This window comes from Alligator mississippiensis, chromosome 3 (genome assembly GCF_030867095.1).
Source record: "Alligator mississippiensis isolate rAllMis1 chromosome 3, rAllMis1, whole genome shotgun sequence".
Lineage (NCBI taxonomy): Eukaryota > Metazoa > Chordata > Crocodylia > Alligatoridae > Alligator > Alligator mississippiensis.
The window spans coordinates 153,208,294-153,225,905 of NC_081826.1; the positions used below are offsets into that span (position 1 = coordinate 153,208,294).

General features: G+C 48.4%; 1 protein-coding gene across 3 annotated transcripts in view; it reads right to left on the minus strand.

The window, feature by feature from the left end:
* The window catches only part of ELP1 (elongator acetyltransferase complex subunit 1), a 54,532-nt gene that overhangs the window by 33,061 nt on the left and 3,859 nt on the right, over positions 1–17,612 (minus strand). For all 3 annotated transcript variants that reach the window (XM_014596190.3, XM_006259250.4, XM_019490736.2), the window contains exons 3-13: positions 15,361–15,513; positions 14,205–14,286; positions 13,663–13,743; positions 13,132–13,217; positions 6,637–6,736; positions 6,004–6,094; positions 5,301–5,424; positions 4,272–4,365; positions 3,260–3,490; positions 2,818–2,988; positions 549–648 (exon numbers count right to left, since the gene is read on the minus strand). In XM_014596190.3, the coding sequence (XP_014451676.1) occupies positions 549–648; positions 2,818–2,988; positions 3,260–3,490; positions 4,272–4,365; positions 5,301–5,424; positions 6,004–6,094; positions 6,637–6,736; positions 13,132–13,217; positions 13,663–13,743; positions 14,205–14,286; positions 15,361–15,513 (1,313 nt within the window). The remainder of the gene's footprint in view (positions 1–548; positions 649–2,817; positions 2,989–3,259; positions 3,491–4,271; positions 4,366–5,300; positions 5,425–6,003; positions 6,095–6,636; positions 6,737–13,131; positions 13,218–13,662; positions 13,744–14,204; positions 14,287–15,360; positions 15,514–17,612) is intronic.

Sequence of the window (17,612 nt, forward strand, 5' to 3'; positions counted from 1 at the left end):
CAGCGTGCCCTATTCTGCTTTCTTGAAGTGGGACCAGCTCATCTAGTCAGAAAGATTTGGGATCTGAGAGTACTGGGAGACAGGATTTCCATCCTCCTGGGCCCTACCAGGAGCAGCCTCTCAGCACCTTACTCCCCTTTAAGTGCCTGCTCCTGCAAGTCCACAGGGAAAATTAGATCCTGCTGATGCTCCTTCAATGTAACACAGATTCCTACTCCATCCCAGAAAAGCCACAGTTGTTGCAGCAAAACGGTTGGCACCCTTTCTTGCCCTCAGAGCTATGCACCCCTGACCAGCCACCTCAACAGAATGGCAAAGAGCATGGTGCTAAATTTCCTAGACATCAGGGCTGGGACCAAAGCCCTGCCATACCAGAGAGAGAGATCTGAGCACTCAGCTCTGCAGGAAGCACAACCTATAGCCCTGCTCCCTACTGCCATCAAACTTTGCATTCACGCTCATGACAGGGACAGTCAGAGCCACTACCCAGCCACCTGTTTCACACCTCAGGCCAGCCATTGCCATCACTACCCCAAGGCCCTGAGTACCTGTAGGTTTTCACCAAGCATGGTGTTTCCACGGCAGCTTTGAATCCGCTTCCTCCCAGCGCTGCCAGTTTGACAGTGGAGTCCTGCACAGTGCATTCACCTGGCAAAGGCGAAGCACAAAAACCTTAGAGCTGGGGTAGGCAACCCCCAGCACATGTGCCAGAGCATGGCATGCAAAGGCATTTTGCTTGGTATGTGTGCCTCAAGGCAGACAATGGGACAGCCAAGAGAGGTCTGACCCTTGTTGCAACACTGCAGCCCCAGACCCTTCCCCATCATCCAATTCAAGGCACATGTGCACCCACCGCCAGCAACAAGCCGGGTCAGGGCTCCAAGAACCCCGATGCAGCTGCTTGCAGCCTCCCTGCCACCTGCTGCAAGCAGTCTAGGATCTGAAACAGGCACAAGCGCCTCAGAGTAGACAGTGGGGAAGGGGCCAGGACTGCCCTGCCACAACAAGGATCAGGCCCCTCATGGCTCCCCCGCTGTCCGCCCCTGACATGCCAACATGGTACAAGTTGAGGTTGTGGGTGTTTTTGACACTGCCCAAAAAATGTTGCCAACTCCTGCCACTCCTATACACTTGAGACCTGTGGAGCAGGCAGCTGCTCTCTGTCTGCCCAGAGCCAAACGGGAAGCCACAGCAGCAGAGTAGGTCAATAGCCAGTGTCATGGAAGTTGGCAATAGTTCACTATCACTGGGCTTGGCAGGGTTAGACTTTTACTGATAAACATCGATTTCAGCTGGCTCAAAATATTTTCATCGGTAATAATCGAAATTTATAGCAAGGGGATGTAAAAATCTGGGATGGGCGTAAATAAATCTGGGGAAGGGGGCACCATGAGTGCATGCATGCATGCGCACACACACACACACGCACACAAACAAACACATGACCTGCAGGCGAGTGGAGGGGAGTCCCAGCTGCACTCCCGCACACTGCTCCTCTGGTAGTGGCTTGGGCAGCCACTGCAGGAGCTGGGGGCTGTGCTGGTACAGCGGTGCTGGCAGAGGGAGTTTGAGGGGCAGGGCTGCTAGCAGCCATCGGCTGCTCACTCTGCCCAGGTCCCTGTTGGTGATTGGGCACCAAACCCTTGGCGAGTCCAGCCTGGCCCCTGTGTGATTGGGGCAGAGGCCAAACTGCCACTGAGCAAGTAAATGGATATTTACTTATTATATTTTGACATGTGACTTCATAAAGCTTTTAACAGTATACTAGGCAGACAAGGTTTTTTGGGTAGATGTGATATTGTTTATTAGACCAACTAAGTAGTTAGAAAAAATTGTGCCCAAAAGCTTGCAAAGAACAATTTTTCCAACTATTTAGTTGATCTAATAAAAGATATCACATCTACCCAAATAATCTTGTCTACCTATGTCCTTAGATCAACAAAGCTACAACCAACAACCGTAACAGTATACTGTCATTACTAAATTGTCTGGCCCCCATATCCCTAATTTAGCACAATCCTGAAAATTTAAATAGATTTAAAAAACAGTAAAAAGTGAAAGAAATGCTTAAAAACAAACACTGATTTAGCCACAAAATTATTAAAAATAAAAATCAAATTCTGTCAAGCCTTACTATCACCTACCTCTGTGATTCCTAGCCTGGCTTCAAGACAACCAAAGTGGGATGCAAAGAGCAAAATCTCCAGGGAGGCTGTTCCTGCCTCCCAGGAGGGAACCCTCTCACATGGCAGGTGCAATAATTGGGCCACAGCATGATGCACCCCTGAGGGAGCTGGATTCATACAGATGGGCCTTTTCATCACTGTAGGGATCAGTTAAGCTCTAAGAACCAAGATAAAATGCATCTCCCTCCCACCTCCAGGGCCAAGCAGCACAATGACGAACTTCCAAAGTCACAATACTTGCAAAAACAACCAGGAAAAAGGCCATGAGATGACCTCACAGGCTGACACGACTGTTGCAGCTAGGAGTCGCCCCAGCAGAAGCATACAGGGGAGCAGTGATAAAACAGTGTTTGCAGCCCACAGGTACCACATTTCCACAGGACTATCCACTCAGCATTCCTGAGATGCTTTGCAAGCCTCCCAGTAACTGAAAGGACGCAGAGAGAGAGACTGGGGGGGAGGTGAGGAGGAACCAGACACATTTGAACTTCCACAGTGCATTTGAGACCTGACCACTCAGAGGCAAAGGTGAGGTTGCCCTCACTGACACAGACATTCACCAGTTCTTTTGGGCACACACCACAGGGGTAGGGGAAAGCCTGTCTCAGCACATGGTATACAAAGCACAAACCATATCTGTACACAGAGATCCTGTTGTCAGCATCAAAGATAGCCAGATCTCTGCTCGCCCAGGGATCAGCGTGGAACATGACCTGATTGACAGCCTGTGGGAGCTGGAGCTGGAACGTGCACATGGGCGGGGGCACCACCGCATGCTGGAATGCTGTCACCAGCACCTTGTCTGTAGAAAGAATGACAAGGGAGGGGTGGAGAATAAATACATACATACTTACATAAAATTTTAACCTATTCTCCAGCTTCTCAATGCATAATGGGGCCCTCACTCAAAGCCCATTATACCAACTATCCCTGAAGGAGGGAGCTGCACCCATATCTTACGCCGACCCCAACTCACAAGAAGATAGCAATCAAGCACCGAAGAACCAGAGACCAACTTGCTGGGCACCAGCCATCCCCCAATACTACGGGCTTCAGGGTGACCCTTATGTTACCTCCATCAATGACAGCCACGCTTGCCGAGTGGCAGCTCTCCTCTCCAGTACTGTGGTCAGTGCTCCAATGCCAGTCATAGCAGAGATAGCGCCAACCTCTGCAGAGGACATGCAGCCGATACGGGATCTCCGAGTCCCACAACAGCAACACAAGCTGGCTTCTCTTGGAACTGCCAAAATGCAGGCTCTGCTTCAGGTACCAGTGGTAGTTCCCTGTTGACCACAGCTGGACTACAAAGAAATAGGAGGTTAGTGCACCCTATAGGGGCAGGCCTGGCTTCTCAGCCCCCCATGTGAACAAGTAGAAGTAGGAGAGTCAGCCTATCCACCCCAAGGTTGCAGCTTGGTCCCTCTCTCTAGTCACAGCCACCACCAGAGTCATTCACTACAAATAGGGCAGCATCTGCTGCAGCCTCTCCAATTTGTCTGATGCTTGGCAGTCATCTCCACATCCCAGAGACAGACTGGCTTCGGGGTGAATGTACTACACTGGGATTCAGGAGGTCTGGGGTCAGCCCCTGCCCTGCTGCGCACTCCCCACATGATCACCATCAAGACATTGTCTCAAAGACACTATTCCCCACCTGTCCAATCTTTCCCATCCTGCCTATTTAGACTGCAAGCCCCTTGAGCTAGGGACAGTTTCTTACACACACCAGCACAAGGGAACCCCAATCCCAGGATTTGCCCAAGAGTCAAACTCCAAAATCCTCTCTACTTCCCTCCTTTCTCCCCAGAGACCATTCCTGAAGAGGACACTGCTATTACGGAGACATACCAATGGGCACTTCAGGCTCTGGAAAGAGCTGCCTACAAGCACTGGAGTAGCTGTTCCAAGAAGTGTTAACCTCATTTCGGAGCAGAAGTCTTGAACAATGATAAACTAACAAAATCTCTTGTACTCCAGAAGGGCAAAGGATCCTTCCCTGTCATGTGTATGTCCCAAGCCACAATTGCTTACTACACTGATAATTAAATCCCAGAAGCCAGGGCACAGAAGGAGCATTCCTACCATAAGTGCTTGGCTTGGAGCAGTTCTTGTTCTGAAGATCTTCCAGCCACACTGCCAGGATAGTCGAGTCTGAGTTCCAGAGCAGCTCATTAACCTGATGAGACAGACCTAGCCTAGAACTGCTTACTCTGATGCTAAAGAGAAGCAGATGCACCCTCTTTGTGCAGGGTGAGGAAACCAGAATGCTAGCAAAACACGACCATTTCACAGGGCTCTTGGTGGCTTCCCAAAGGCCAGGGCCAAGATCATGCAGCAACCCCCTCACCACCACATGGTTTTTCAGGAGCTAAGAAAGTGGCATGAGGTAAACTTTCATCAAGGGATCACCAGTATTCTCATCCCTGGCATTGCCCTGGCAGAACATTCACCCAGGGGGTTCTCACCAACCAGCGGCAGCAACAAGAGCAAATCCAAGCAGAGGTTATAAGCTTTCCACTCAAACTGCTCAGTAGCACTCTGCCATATTGTCCCACTCTCTCCACACAACACTTGCATTCCCACCCCAGCTGCCACACAGAACAGCATCCTGAGGGAGCAGCTGCCCTAGGACAGGGAAAGAATTCCAGCAGCTCCATGCTAGAGCCTCTGGAGGGCACTGGTGTCTTCTACTTGGAAGCGCACAGTTGTGGATATGGGGCCCAATTCCATCCCTAGTGCCACTGTGGGAGATGGGCTGGTCCCAGTGCTCCTGGGTACTTTGGGATCAATAAATCAAATAAGGGGCCTGATTGTAATGTGAGACTTTCCCCATGTCTCTCTTTCTGGCAAGTCTGTCAGTGGCTGATAGCAAAGACACCTCTTCTGCACAGAGGAGAGCTAAACCGAAGTTCTTTCTAAGTCTGGAGCTGAGGCTCAAAGTCAGGTTGTGATTAAGACAGAATCAACAGCTACAGCAAATTCAGACCCAGATATGGGGCTACTCCAGTCTGGGGAATCCTGTCTACCACAGTGCAACTACAGGTCTTCACCCTCCAAGAGCTCAGCAGACAGAACCATGCAGGAGCCCAGTACACACAACTCTTCACCCACCTTGACCTGCCCCTTCTGAAAGGAAAGGGTAAACTCCCCATGAAGAAGTCCATTCTTTTCAAAGAAGACAATATCGTGCTTGTTGGGCTTCTCCTGTGTGGATGCTATGAGGCTCCCGGAAGGCCTTAACATAAATAAAAAAGGGAAAGCATGGGGGGAAGGAGAGTTTTCACCCATCATGCCTAGGATGAGAGAACTCTGGCTGCCCCAGAATAACATGCTCAGCCACACAACACATGAGCCAAAGCAGCAGCAGTGGACTTGTTTCTGTAATGCCTTCCACTATAGAAGGCATTACAGACATTGTGAAAGGAAAGGGAAAGCTGAGCAGCTGTTCATCAGACATCTCTCTACAGGCAGGCAAACTCTAAATACAGGAAAGGAGAACAATGGAGCTCCTTATTACACAGAGCCAGGAGTTGGCAGGAGGTTGCCACGAGGCCAGGTACAGGGTCTACCCTTCCCTCCCAACTCCAATATTTTGCTTCTCGAGTGGAACAAGGATGTTCTCTAAGGAAGAAAAAAAGATTGGGTATAAAGTGTTGCTCTTTAGCACTTCACATTTGACCAGTAACAGGGAGGCTTCAAGCTGGGCCTTGAAAGCTTGGGCAAAGCACAGAAACAAAAGAGAGCAGAGAGACAGACATGGAGGGCACAAGTGAACAAAACTCAGGCTGCAGTGCCTAGCTTGCTGGCTACTCACTTCCAGGCCAGGGCTTGTTCTAATCCTGGGACAGGCTCACTTGTTGACTGAAGGACAAGCTCTCTGCTCCACACTCTGACCTTCCGGGCCCCTGCTCAAATGAGGTGGAGGGAAGATGGGAGACAGGGGTGTGTAAGGAAAAATACCCATGACGAGCATATTCTATATTTGGCAGGGGGAGGGCCTTTTGCTCAGGCAGCTCTCACATAGCCAAGAGTGATCATCTGCTTCAGGCTAAGCAAGAGCTTCTATTCAGTAAGCCCAACTCTGACCACTGTCTCCGCCCCACTACCCTCCTTCCTGCCCTGAGTGCTTGCCCAATTTGAAGTGTTGGAGTATCAGCAAATAGCTCTTTTCTAGTGAATGCTACTTCTCCACTCAGTGAAGTTCCTCAGAGAGCTCATGGTTAAGACATGACATTTCTTAGCCTAAAAATAAGTCTCCCCTTTGGAAAAGCCCTGAACAGTTTGTTCCAGCCATGATTAAAAGTCAGCTTGGTGCGTGACACCAGAACTCACCACAGGCAAGCTAGTACCCAGAGTAAAAAGGTTATCCCAAATTAACAGTGACTGGCCCCATGCTCAACATGTGCGAGTACTTAAGCTGGCACCGGTATGCTGTTCAAGCCCATACCTGTCTTCAGACAGACGGCACCTACGGCAACAAACTGTCCATCCCCTCTCCAGGTCACTCGAGGCCTACCATCATCCCATGGTGACGCAAGTGGCACTTCCTGAAGTTATGCAGAGCGTGGAAAAAAAGAAGCAGCAATTAATCATCGGGATAATCTTTGACTACAGAAATCTATGCAGTTGCACTGGCTCTCTATGACAGTCCCATACTATAACCAATTGCATTCAAACACCTTGTGAAAAAACATTAAGGTTGCAAAGCTGAGAAATCATGAGTTTGGAAATGCAAGAGTCAAGGCTGCCTACGCAACTATACCCTGTCCTGCTTTTGGTTGGGCCTTTGAAAGCCTTTAGGCAAGGAGTTTTCAACCTTTTTTAAGGAGTGTACTCCTTCTGGTGGGTACCCCTCCTGGAATATACCCCCTGGACGAGCGGGGGGGAAGGGGGGGGCAGCAGCCAGTTGATGAGTAGGGGGGTGAGGAAGTCCCCCAGTGGCCACTCAATAAGCAGGGGGGGTGCTGACGGCCAGCTGGATGCGAAGCGGGGGTACTTGGGCAGCAGCAGGCAGCATGTGGCGGTGGCGCACTTCCCAAGTACCGCTGCTGCATACCCCCTGGAGCCTTCCCAAGTATGGTTGACAACCCCTGCTTTAGGCCATAAACAAAGATTGCATTTCTCCTGGGAGAGAATGCCTTGTCCTGTGCTCAGAGACATATGTGTCCACTATTCTAAGTCAACATCTACTGAACTACACGTGATAAACTGCACCATCACTTTCTTCCAAGATGTTGCAGAGTGTCTGTGTGGTTATTCCAGGTCAGTGTCTCAGGACAAGCTGGCCACATGGTCCTGCAGACAACTCACAGTACACTATTCCCACCCCAGCCCTGGCTGCTCTTGAACATGGGGCAGCCACTCTGTGAGAGGTATCAGGGTGGGAGGAGAGGGGAGAATTCTAATGTCCAGAGGTAACAAGTCACAGGTGGACTCATCCCTGCATACTCTCAAGATACCCTTTAACTGCCCTGCATGGTGACATGACCATGAGCCATGTGGTCAAAGGCTGCATTAGAACTTGGTTTTGAATGTCATCCATACTAAGCAGACATCCAAAACCCAAGCCATAGCTCCAAAAACCATTCCCAGCATTGTCTGCAAGATCAGAAGCAGCTGGAGCCAGGACAAGGTAGTGGACTTAATCACCATCTGGGGAGAAGTAGAGAACCAGTGTGTAGTCCATTCCAGCCACCACAACCAGACAGTCTTCAGATGGATCACTATGGAAATGGCAGCCCATAGGCAATAATGGACTTGGTAAGGATGTGCTTGAAGTGCAAGGCACTGAGGCAGTGGATCACGAGAGCCCATGATACTAGGGACATGCCCAGCATATGCAGGGTAACACATGCCTACTATAAAGAGTTGGCCCACATCCTTGCAGTGAAAGACAGTCAAGTGGCAGTACGTGCCAGATGCAGCCCTTATCTCCCAAGACTCAGATGTCAGACCCACATAATCTTCTCCTCACACTGACTCAGGAGACCACAGACCGCAGCCAGATTGAGGATCATTCCCGACTAAACCATCCCAGCTAAGTGTCTGTCTAACCTGCTCTTGAAAGTTTACAAGCAGGAAGATTCAATAACTTCTCTAGGTAGCCTGTTTCAATGCCTGACCATTCTCATAGTAAGAAAAGTTCCCCTTATCTCCAGCTGAAATTTCCCCAGCAGCAGTTTGAAGCCATTGCCTCTAGTCCTGTCCCCTATAGCAGTGGTTCTCAAACTTTTTTGTACCAGGACTCATTTATAAACATTGATGGCCAGTCCTGACCATTTCCCTATCATTCCCAACCTGCTGACCTCAGCCCCCAAGGCCCCAGCCCCTCAGTGTGTGGGGAAGGGGGAGGTATGTGTGGGGCCTGAGGGGCCCCAAGCAGCCCCTTAAAGCCACAGTTTCCCACATTTTTCTCCTTTAAAAGAGAATCCATTTTTAAAAAGTTTGTTGATCCATTTTTTACAGTTTGTCTGTGACCTTTTTATATATTTTTGTGACCCACTTTTGGGTCACGACTCACAGGTTGAGAAACACTGCGCTATAGCCCTTCTCCATCTTCTCTATAATAGCTCTTCAGGTATCTGAAGACTGTTACCAAATGCCCCTCAATCTTCTCTTCTTCAGACTAGATAACCCTAGTTCTTTCAGCCTTTCCTCATAAGTCTTGCCCACACACTCAGACCCTACTACACTCAGTGGGTAGTGGGGTCCCACAGGGTAGTCCTTGGACCTGTACTCTTTAATGTCTTCATCAGTGACTTGGATGTGGGTGTCAAATGTACCCTGTCTGAGTTTGAGGACGATACTAAATTGTGGCATGAGGTGCATACTCTGGAGGGTAGGGAACAATTGCAGACAGAACTGGACATTTTAGAAAAGTGGGCAGTACACAATAGGATGCAGTACAACAAGGACAAGTGCAGAGTGCTGCACCTAGGGCGCAAAAATATCCAGCATACCTACTGGCTGGGAAGTGACCCTCTCAGCAGCACAGAAGCCTCTTGGGGTAACAAGGAACAATGGTCACAAACTGACAGCAGATTTAGGCTAGATATCAGGAAAAACTTCTTCGTGGTAAGGGTGACCAAAATTTAAAATGGGCTTCCAAGGGAGGTAGTGCTCTCCACTACCTTGGGGGTCTTTAAGAGAAAGCTGGATAGGCATTTGGCTGGGGTCATCTGACCCCAGCACTCTTTTCTGCCTAGGCAGGGGGTCGGACTCAATGATCTGTTGAGGTCCCTTCCAACTCTAGCATCTATGAATCTATGAAGTTGTGCTGTAAGGCAACCCGCATAGTGACCATCTTAACATCTCTCGATATCTTCTGATCTGAAGGTGCCAGTTGGCTCTTAGGCACTGCCCAGCTAATTTGAGCAGCTGCCAACCCTTGTGGTATGAATGCCCAATCCTGGGGTGTGGGGATTGTGGGTGTACTCATGCATGTCTATATAACTGGGAGTCTTGCCATTTCTACATCAGTTGTACTTGTCCTTGTGTTCCTATTTATTTTATCTGTCATAATTACAGATCTTAGATTCCCCAGTCATAATAGTGTTAGCAGATGTGTGTGATTTAAACCCTCCATTTGTATTTATGTATATATTGTATATAGTACTCTAGTCCAGGGATTTTCAACCTTTTGTAGTAGGTGTACCCCTGGCAGCTGGACACAGAGCAGGGGGTGGGGGCGGCATGTGACCAGATGCAGAGCTGGGGTTGGAAAGGGTGGCACACAGCCAGATGCAGAGCAGCTGCGGCATGGGGTGGTGGGAAGCGTTTCTAGCCGTCACATGCGAGCTTCCCCCCCATGTCCGGCTGCCCGAGCAGTGCCTGCGCAGCCCGCAGAGGGGCGCCACTGCCCTCAGCCCCACCCCCATCCCCACTCACCAGAACATACTCATTACGGCCCTCCCAAGTACCCCCAGGCGTATGCATACTCCTGGTTGACAACCCCTGCTCTAATCTATTTGTAGTTTGTTAGGATATATGGTATTTAGCTTGTTGTTATAGTTCTTTTATAGTTGTATAGTTATTTGAATTCACTTCAGTTCTAATTCAGGTCTCAGCTATTAATTTATGTAAATCCTCCCCAATTACCCCAGAGTGGCACTGTGATTAGATCAGCAAATGCTCTGAGGGATGTGTTTGCACCCACCCCTTCAATTGTAGATTTTGGTTTAATTAGTAATCCAAGTCTCAGTGTAACACTGTATCCAAACCAACCCACTCAGGTGCTTATCCAACTTATTCTGCTCTGTAATCTGGAGACAGCAAAAGAATCCACACCTCACCCTGGAGAGCTGGAACATCCCTTTCTGTCATCCTATCTCCTCTATAAACTTATCCCAGCCCCCCCTCAATCTTTTATAGTTTAACTGAGTGTGGAGTTACACTTCATTTTCCTGCTGATGAATATGGTCCTCTCTAGTATTCATCTGTTCTGGGCTGAAGAGTTCTATTCATCTACCTGCAATTAGTGTGTACAGGACTCCTGCGTTTCCAACTGCTGCTCTTCACAATACATTGCAGGCATTGCTTTTCCTAAATCATCCCTGAAAAGGCTATCCAAATTGCTTCTTGAAAACCTCCAATGAAGGAGACTCCACAAATTCCCTAGGCAGTCTGTTGCACTGCACCACTGTTCTAACAGTGAAGGCCCTTTTCCTGCAATTTCAAGCCACTGTTACACATCCCACTGTCTGCAGTGATGGAAAGAGGTATTTTCTTTCATCTTTATGGGAGCCCTTCAGGTATTTCAAGATCCCTCTTAATTGCCTTTTCTGCAAACTGAACATGCCAATTTCTTTCAGCATCTCCTCACATGGCTGCCTTTCAAGACTTCTATCATTTTTGTCACCAAACTCTGGGGCCTCTCTAAGTTTCCATGTCCTTTTTAAAATATGGAGCCCAAAACCTTACAAGTACTCTAGATGGGGACTAGCCAGTACCCAGCAAAAGGATACTATCACTTGCTGTGTCTTATTCGTAATGCTCCTATTTATGCAGCCCAAAACTTCATTGACCTTTTTTGCAATTGCATCATATTGCAGACTCAGAGTCTGGGATCCACCAAGATCCTTTCCCATAGTGCTGTCATCCAGCAAGTTGTCATCCATTTTGTATTTAATTATTCTTCCCAAGGTGTAGCACCTTACACTTGTCAGCACTCAACTTCATCCTGGTAATTCCACCCCAGCTCTCCAATCTGTCAAAATTCTTCTTAATTACACTCCTGTTCTTCGATGCATTTGCAATCCTTCCCAGTTTTGTGCCTGCAGATTTTCTCAGGAAGCTCTCTAGTCCAGCATCCAAATTATTAATAAATACACTGAACAGCACTAGGCCCAGGGCAGACCCCTCTACGACTCCATTCAAAACCTCCTGCCATTCTAACATGGATCCATTTAAAATTGCCATTTTCTTGCAGGTATAGAGCCAGCTGTCTATTCACTGTGCAGTTTTGTCTAGCCCACATTTCTCCAATCTGTTTAGGAGAAGGTCACACAGGACTTTGTTAAATGCTTTACTGAAGTCCAGATACACTATATTCCCTACATTACCTTCATCCACCCAGCTAGTTAATTTGTTGAAAGAGATAAAATTTGACTCAGTTTATTTTTGATAAAACCATGCTTGCTGCTCATTATAAAACTTTCCTCCTCCAGATGCTTGCAAATGGACTTAATTATGATATGGTCCAGTCACTTCCCAGGTTTTGAGGGCAGCAGTTAACTGGTTTACTCCACGTCCTCTTATTTGCCTTTTTTTTTTTTTTTTAAGAGGGACATTAATGTTGGCCATTTTCCAGTCCTCTGGTACCTCACGTCTCCCACAACTTCAACCTCCCTGTGTCTCAGCTCTCCATCTGGGCAGCTATAAAAATGAAGTCAGCAACATCTGTAGAGCACTCCAAGACTATAGTGACCAGCATCACAGAAAAGCCCACGAGGAAGAAGCAGGATTTAAGCACTGGGCAGTAAACATGTAAGCCATGCATTAAGGATAAAACTGCAACCGGGTATTGTCCACCCTATGCACTGAATGAAGCCCAAGGTCCTGACAGCAAACCAGGCTTTGACTAAAGACTAGACCAAACTAAAGACAAGACCAAACACATGTGCACGAGGGACCAAATTCAAGTTGTGCCAGCAATCTTCTTTCCTAACCTATGAGTGCCTCACTTTGCAAGCATGGAATCTCTTAGCAAATCAGCAAAGCAAACTGAAAAAAAAATCCATCTAATTGGATTTGACACTCATGCCATATTAGCAGTGCCAGAACCTTTCAATCCACCAGGGAGACTTCTGCCCTTCAAGCTAGGTGAGTAGCTGATAGCACCAAGAAGTTGACCCTCTGTGTGCACCAGTTCTAGGAGAGATGAGAATGAGGCAGAAACGAGACACGTTCCCAGCTGGTTTCACAGATATTTGCTGACTATAGAGACTCAGGGATCTTGGGATCCCCTGTGGTCCTAGTATTTAACCCAGGCTAAACATTTTTCTCCTCATCTCAAACAGCTGAACAATTCCCCCCGCCCCCCACAAAACAAAAAAATAGGGAAGACACCTACCAGGAAAAACTGCAATCCAAGCAACTGGAAACAAGGTCTGACAAATGGGATACATCCAACAATCTGACCTACAGGAAGCACTGCTGAGCTACATAAAACATCCAAGGGGGAAAACACACTCTCACACTCTGTCTCCTGTAGCTAAGCCAGTGTTGTAAGTGCTCCTTTCTGCACAGATGAATGGTGGGGATGGAACAGGCATTGAACTTAAAACAAGGGGAATGACAGAGAGAAATGGGCAGAAGAAAACAAGGACAAAGCAGACAGGGCTGGGGGAAAATGGGGAAAACATGATACCAAGAACAAGGACAGCTGCTTTCCCTGCACAGATCTCCCTTCTGGACACTCTCCCACTGTCAATCAGCACAGTACCATTTGCTTGCGATGAGCTGCCTGCTTCCCTTCTGATCCATGGAACTGCGTCTCCTTCTTGCCCCAGCCAATTCCAATAAATTTCCCTACAGGGAAGACAATTCGGGATTTGAAGACTGCCAACAATCCTACACAGTTTGACCAACACAAATGAAAGTGGGCTGCCCACTTTCTCCACACTTTTGTGGTCTACATTACAGGCTAACACTAGTTTCTAGAGTTAATCTGTTGGATACATTTCTACTGCCAAAAAGAGTACAGCTTCCTGGGTAACTTTCAAACAGGCATGACACTGGCTTCCCAGAAATGCCTACCAGTCAGCGATGTACAACCCACCTGGCCTCGTGGACCAAATAAGTGACACAGGTCTAACAACGTTCCCAGATCCATAGTTAGTTCAGTAAACATTATCGTCAAACCTTCTTCCATGCTTTAGACAAGATCCATTCAGTTCTGCTTGTCCATTTAATTGACCTTAATGATACAATAAGGAAACAGTTACAAGCATGTGTATTTGCTGCAATATCTTACCTTCCCCAAAGTCATCCTGGTGGATAAGACTTTCAGTAATTGGTTCAAAATCCTTTGTCATCATGATGAGGGTTTGCTGACCTGTTCAATAAACATAACAGACAATTTTAAAAGCCAGCAAGCAAAACAGAGGGCTTAAATCACAGGATTATAGGAAAGTAAGTCTGGAAAGGATCATAACAGCTACAATATCACTAATACCATAAACTACACTTAAAATACTCTTACAAAGATAAGCATTTTTTTCTATTTTTATAACAAGGAATCAAATGTGTGACTACACAAGTATTTTGGAATGCTACACCAGGTTATACTTCTTTGAAAGAGATCTGTACAACTGCTGAACAAGAATGATGCAGCTTTAACATTTTTTCTCTATATCAACACGCGCACACACGTTATTCTTTTGTAACTGAAAATGGGATTACTGAAATGCAGCTCCGAATAAGGGAAGATGGAAGAATTTAGCTCCAATAACACTCGTGCAAGGCCACAGTATATTTCCTTATGGTTGCACAGGAAAGTTCAGACAATACCAGCACCTGTAACAAGCAGAACTAGCTCTTGGTCAGGACTCCAGCTCATGGTGGTCAGACCACTGTCTACGCTCCCAACGCATTCCAGCTGCAAGAAAGGAACGAACTATCAGACAAGCAAGAATCATAAGCCTGTCCTGAGTGTGCCATAAGCTTGCTCTAGTTTACAACTGTAATTTAGGTTCAACAAGGGCAGTTGCTGGGCTCAGGGAGGCAACCTTCTGTCGGCCCCAGGAGAATCCTGTCAAATCTCAGGCAAGTGGCAAAGTGTCAATTCTCCATTCCCTACCTTGGGTTGAGCTTGTTACCAAATCAATCCCATTAACACTGTCATTGTCACTGCCCCACCTGGTGCATTGTGGAACTTAACCTCTAGAGAGGACACCATCAAAACAGTTACAACAACCACTTCTGCTCAGTTGCCACCATCCTCTCCCCTCCAGAAAGGTGTACTGGTCTGGGACCCAGAAGACCGCCAGGTCTAGACTCGCTCCTATTGACTACACCTTCACCATGCTCCCCTCCCCCAACCCCAACTCTTCTCCCAAAGCAAGAGAGCTTGGATAGCTAGCAGTCAGACCCATGCTCAAATACTTGGTCTCTCAGAATCAGCCAGCTCCATGCTTGCCTGTGCTGTGGGCAAATGAGGCAGTTCTTGTACATACAATTCACTACTTGGTCTACCGCACTGAACGAGACAGGAAAATAAGGGTGATCCTCTTGTTGGAGACTATGTTGTAATGCAAACAGGTATAGGGCAGGGAGACAGACTGCTAGCATGTTCCCAGTACATATATTTTCAGGTTTGGGTTTTAAATGTCTGCTTCCTTAACCTAGGAGACTAATAGGTTAGTGAAGGACTGAGGGACTTCTTGCACTAAAGGACTCCAGTGTGAGCCCAAGCAGCCCCAAGGGGAAAGCACATGGGAAAATGGTGCTGGCCACACCTCAGTATTTGACTATCTAGGAATTACTGGATTCCCAGTCCCAGTATGTTGCACAGATTCTGCCCTAAGTCCAATAAGCCCTACAAAAATCAGCAGGGCTGCACAAAAAAGAAAAATGTAGCTGACTAAGTGAGCAGCAAGTGCATTACTAGCCTCAAGGGAGCTTGCTCCAGAGTCAACTCTGGCATCTCTTTCCCCTTGCCAGCCCAGCCTACCTGCTTTGTGCTGAGATTGCACAGGATGATATCTCCAGCTGCTGTAGCAATGCACACAGACTCCTGATCTGGCAGGTCCTCAATACCCACAATGTGGCTACTTCCATCTTCTGAGAGAAAGCCTCCCACAGTCAAGGAAATTTCATTTATTACCTGGGCACAGAAAGGCCAGAGAAGCAGAATGAACACACACTACTCAGTTTACATTTGTGCCAATGCTAGTGGGGAGCCTCTGAGAAATGTATCCTCCAGCACCAACTCATGCGGAATGTGACAATCTAACCCAGGGGCAGGCAGTTAGTATAGCAGAGCTCTGCAAGTTTTGGACTAAGCTTCTTTGGAGTGCCAACACTCTGCAGGACCAGAGCAACAGAGCAGCTCACTGCAGAACAAACTTTGATTCACAACAGTTCTCTCCTTGTAAACCACCACTAAAATGCCCCAAAACAATGGTTTGGGGTCACTTCTGTATTTAGAATTCCCAGGTTTGATCACGGGCCTTTACCAGGTACAAACCCCAAAGACTACTTCTGAGTTCAGCAAGTTTTATTCCTCCCTTGCTTTTGTAAAATCAGAATATAACATCAAAAATGACTCAACTGGCCAAATCATTTAACTGTATTAGAGGTACAAATCTACAACCATTGCTATGCATATCCATGTTCTAGGCCCACACACTCCGAGGTGAGGACTTTAACCTGTGCACCTGCCCGTGTCTCACACACAGCTTTTTTTTTTTTTTTTTAAGGAAAAATTTTCATGTCCCAAGTCAAATCAGCCAAATCAATTACAAATCCGTGAGTCAGACAAGAACCAAATGTGGCCCTACTATTGGCAAACATCCTCTACCCCCACCTGGGGCTTCAGATGCTTTCAAATCCTTTAGCCGGTATCCTATGTGTAGGCCCAAGCCCGGAGGCTTGGGGTTCGGATGCCCCTGAGTTTCACTTGCCCTCAGCCATACGGCTGTAGGAGCATGCTAGGGAGGAGTCTCCCAGTTCCATTAAGTTGGCATAAAGCCAGAATCTTCCCAATGGAAGTGGAAATGGGAGATTAACTACGCGTTACCTCGGTCAAGGTACTATCTAGGGGTGCACAGACAGATTTTGGGGGCTGATACCGAGAGTCGATTTTAAAGGAGGCATATCAGCCGATACCAATCTGATTTCTGGTACAGCTGCGTGCAGCTGTAAGTCCATTGTGGTGGAAGGGGAGTGGGGAGGGAAGGGGCATGGGGGGGATGACAGATCAACGGCCCTCTGTGGTGAGGAAGGGAGGGGCAAGGGCTGTCCAGGCGCAGTGGGGCACAAGATGGAGCAGCTATTGGGGGAGAAAGGGGGCTGCTCCCACCGCTTCACACACCCCGGGAAGGGCATGGGGGGGCATGTGCCCCTGGACCTGCGCAGGGCAGGGTGGGTGGGCTGCAGCTGCAGGCTAGAGCCAGCGCTGCATTGGGCTCTTCTCAGTGGGGGCTGGGCTCAGGGTGGGGCTATGGAGGGGGCTGCAGCCACCCCAAATTTCAGCGTAGTCCTGCTCCCAGCACCGCTGTTGCGTGCCCGACACAGCCCTGGCTCAATGCCCCACCTCCCCACATGTGCCAGGGAGAGCTGGAGCTGCACCAGCAATGTGGTGGCGGCAGCGCTGGGAGTGGGGCTACGAAGAAATCTAGGGTGGCTATAGCCCCCTCCATAGCTGCCGGTTCCTGCTCCAAACCCAGCTGAGAAGTCAAAACAGCCCCAGCTCCAGCCCGCAGCTGCAACCTGCCCACTCAGCCTTGTGCAGATCTGGGGGTACACGCCCCCTCCCTCCCCCCCCCAACGCCCTCCCAGGGTGCACGCAGCAGCAGGAACTGCTGCCCCTTCCCCCCCCCCAAAGCTATGGCTGTGCCCTGCCCCACCCTGGCTGGGAAGCACCTCCACACCCCATGGGGGGCACTGAGCTGTGCCCCCCATACCCTTCCTTCCCCACTCCCCTTCCTTCATAACAAATTTACTAGCTGCACACAGCTCTCCATGCTGCGAGGCTCTGCTCCTCGCTGCCTGCATGCTGCGCTGCAGCTGTGCGTACACATGGGCGTTTATCGGCCAAATTATTGGCCACATTGTCTGTACCAGAAATTGGCCCAATTTTCTTTATATTGGTTCCAATCCAATATCAGACTGATGTATCGGTCCACCTCTAGTACTACCTCCTGCCAAGAAAATGGTTTCCCCCTGCAAGTAGGAAAACTGCCTTGCTGGTCATGGTATTTC